Source organism: Camelina sativa, chromosome 5, assembly GCF_030686135.1.
Source record: "Camelina sativa cultivar CO46 ecotype springtype chromosome 5, ASM3068613v1".
In the NCBI taxonomy this organism is placed as follows: Eukaryota; Viridiplantae; Streptophyta; class Magnoliopsida; order Brassicales; family Brassicaceae; genus Camelina; species Camelina sativa.
Window position 1 is genome coordinate 18747328 of NC_141884.1, and position 3700 is coordinate 18751027.

The window sequence follows — 3700 nt, forward strand, 5'->3', positions numbered from 1 at the left end:
AAAATCAAAACAGTTAACAATATACCATTTTAATAACAAACTAATTGATTGTTTCTTAAAATATCTACCAATATAACAAATGTTTTTTCTTTATCGATCACAGTTGTAAATGTATTTTTGAAAATTTAGAATTATTATTTTCCTAACCTACTAACCATTCGGAGTAATTATAGGAACCATAACTATTAAGAAAAATATATTAAATGAAAGATTTTTCTATAACCCTAAATGGCAGCTTATTTGTTTTTGTATAAGTACTGCTTCTATTGACATGCCGATCACTCAGATTCATTGCTATAGTTCTATTAAAATATTTGGTTTTTTTTTTTCAACCAAACATTAATTAAATTAAAATAAAACTCCAAGATTGGTTGCCCAAACCGGAGGGAAAGAGTTTACAAAGGAAATTTCTGAAAGTAAAGATCTTGAAGAACGGGCTAGACAATCTGCCCGTACATTGAGCTCTCTAGTGATCCTGGTTAGGGAGAAGGAGGGGAAGCATGATCTGAGAACAAAAAACTCCTCCAACAGATTCGAAAAAGCTGGCCAATCGTCAGGCATCTCCACCATTGCCACCAGTTCTGCACAATCTGTCTCGAAACTCTGACAATCCACTCCCGCCGCCAAAAGTGACTCCATAGCCCAAATCAAGGCTTGTAGCTCTGCATGTAAGGATGTGGAGCCGCGCCTTTGGCTCCGTGCTCCCAGAAGAAGCGTCGAAACTTCATCACTACAACACCACCACCCCAGTCCCTGCAGAGGATCTGAACCCTTCCATGAGCCATCAATCTGACAACGAGGAAACACCCCCCTGTCCTCCAGCAGAGGCGTAGTATGTAAATAGCTATCTGAGTAAGATTTGGCTTCTTCCCACAATAGTCTATCATTATTCTCCTGGAGTAAAATCTCCATCGGCTCTGCCTCTAACCCCTGAAAAACTTTTTATTCCTATCTTTCCATAGTGACCAAAGTATCCAGGGGAGGTGGATAGCTACATCTGGATCCCCCGATTGAGAATCTGCCCGCCAAAAAATAAAATCTAAATTTGCATAGATTGAAGCATATGGAAAACCATTCGGAACTACCAAAACCGGCGACAAACCCCAAACATCGCGCGAACGAGGACAGTCAAAAAGAGCATGGTTAATCGTCTCTGGTGCAGACTCACATCGTTTGCAGAGAGTATCACACTGGACACCCCTATACGCAAGCCGTTTCAACACTGGGAGAGTGCCCGAAGCAATCTGCCAGAAAAAATGTTGGACCTTCGGGGGAACATCAAGTTTCCACGATTGGGCCCTAAGGGCCATACAAGTCGGCCCGTATTCGACATCCGTCAATAATTCTCTGGCTAGCCGATATCCTGATTTAACCGTATACTTCCCTGACTTGGTAAAGTGCCATACTAAACAATCCGATCGCTGGACTTTACTGACCGCCATACTCCGAATAATCTGTATATCCCCCGGATCCAGAAACTCCTCCAGAGCAGGCAAATGCCAATCCTTCGTAACAGGATTAATTAAGTGGTTCACCATCAAACTCGGTAACCAGTGTCTTCCCTGACCATTTGCTGGGCGTGGTCGAATATCCGGTATCCATGGGTCACGGCAAACCGAAATAGAACAACCCGATCCTACCGCCCACCGCGCTCCATGTTCCACCAATTCCTTAGTTGAAAAAATACTCCTCCAAGCGAAGGAGGGGTTATATGGTTTTTTGGCCATAAGAGGGTGTTTATTTCTAAAATATCTGCCCTTCAACACCGAGCCATTAAGGACGTCAGATGTTGAATTAACCGCCAATACTGTTTCGCTAGCATAGCATCATTAAATTGTTCCAGGGCTCTGAAACCTAGACCCCCTTCACACTTATCCTTACATAATTTATCTCAGGCCACCCAATGTAGACCACGAGTCCTATCATTGGATTTCCACCAAAAGGTGGAAATAGCACCCGTTAATTTAGATGTCAACTCCTGCGGCAATTTATAGCAGGACAGCACATGGTTAGGAAGTGCCAGCGCTACTGATTTAATCATAATCTCCTTACCACCTTTCGATAAGAGCTTTGCATTCCAACCATTGACTCAGTCATCCAACCGATCTTTAACATAACGAAAAACCTTCGTTTTTGATCCTTGGAGGCTTTCAGGAATGCCCAAATACGAGCCCATACCCCCCTCTTTAGAAATACCAATAACCGACTTCAACTGATCCCTTATTTCAGAAGGAACCTTCTTGCCAAACATTATAGAAGACTTCTCTAAATTAACCTCTCTAAATTTGGTATTTTTTTTTAGTGCTCTTTTGGTGTTTTTTGGTTATATAAAATCAAAATAGTTCTTTTGGTGTTTTTTCCTACCTCAAGTTATTGATTTGTTTCAGATTTTTTCACTCGGTGATTAACCCAGTAACATCTTCAGTATGAAGCAAAAAGAAACCAGGGAAAGCAACTATTAAGTTAATTCACTAAACCAATAATATATTAAATTCATGTATTATAGTCTCAAAATTACATGTAAACTAAAGTTATTATTTTACTTTTTGTACTTCAAAAAGCAAGTATATAAGATTAAGTACACGTGAACATTAGGATGGAAGGTTATGATAATTTCATTCCCATGTATATATACATGTATTAATGAGAGTTTGACTTGAGTGGTTAACAGGACAACGAATATGCCAGTTTTGAATAAATATGGAATCATCAGTTACATATTAATTTAATATTGAATTATTTTCTTAAGCCTATGTTTTCTCATATTTTTTTTGTGGTTTATACAGAGTGACATGTAAAACCAAAATCATAGGAAAAACTGTTACAATGTTTTCAATAAAAAAAAAAATTCAGAATACACAAGCTACACCGCACCTTTTGCACAACTCTACAGGTTTTAATTTTTATTATAACTTATATATGTTATAATAGAATATAATGTCACTGTAGTGGCAACCCTCAAGTTTTCAATAATATATTATAAGGTATGTTCGTTTCAACCCTCAAATTACAAGTGAGCGACTTAAAAGCAATGAATTCGGTAATTAGTGTCGCTAAAACTAAACCAGAGACAGATTAAGAAAACGTGAACTTGCATGATTAAACGAACTGGCCCATAGTCTAATCAAAGTTTTGAAATTGCATGATTAAAAGACTTTTTAAAATGATTTACGATTGTAATGTCTGTATTTTCTAAGGTAAAACAGGGAGGAGAAAAATCAAGGCACTTCTTGACGTATAATATACTTTACTTGTGATTGATTTTACTGTATTTAGAGTTATATAGATGAAAACAACATGTAATTATGTACTACTAGAGTTATGCATCTATCTACAAATAGTGTAAGATATATATGTGTGGTATAAAAGATAAATTGTTTTTTAATATATTACATAAATTGTAACTTCACATTTTTTGTTTTACATTTTAGGGGTAGATTATTTTTGATTAGAAGAGAAAAAATCAAAAAGGTAATTTTATTTTTTTTGGTAGTAAAGACCAGCTAATTTTGTTGACCCGTTGGATCCTGGTCATATAAACTTGTGGATCTTTGTTTACAAATTACAAAATAATTAAAATTAAATCAACAACTTGATAAGTAGCCAATATTTATGAAAGTCGTTTTAAAAGTGTTCATAGCTAATTAGATTATTAATATTGGTAATGTATATATGGAAATTTATTTAATTTTGGTAGTAT

The 3700-nt window shown here is 36.5% G+C and overlaps 1 protein-coding gene across 1 annotated transcript; it reads right to left on the reverse strand.

Annotated features, from left to right (window-relative positions):
• Window positions 1–923: 923 nt before the first annotated feature.
• LOC147943972 (uncharacterized) lies at window positions 924–1727 on the reverse strand. The gene has a single exon (XM_087512421.1). It carries the CDS (start codon window positions 1725–1727, stop codon window positions 924–926), a length of 804 nt encoding a protein of 267 aa, XP_087368547.1.
• Between the last annotated feature and the right edge of the window lie 1973 nt (window positions 1728–3700).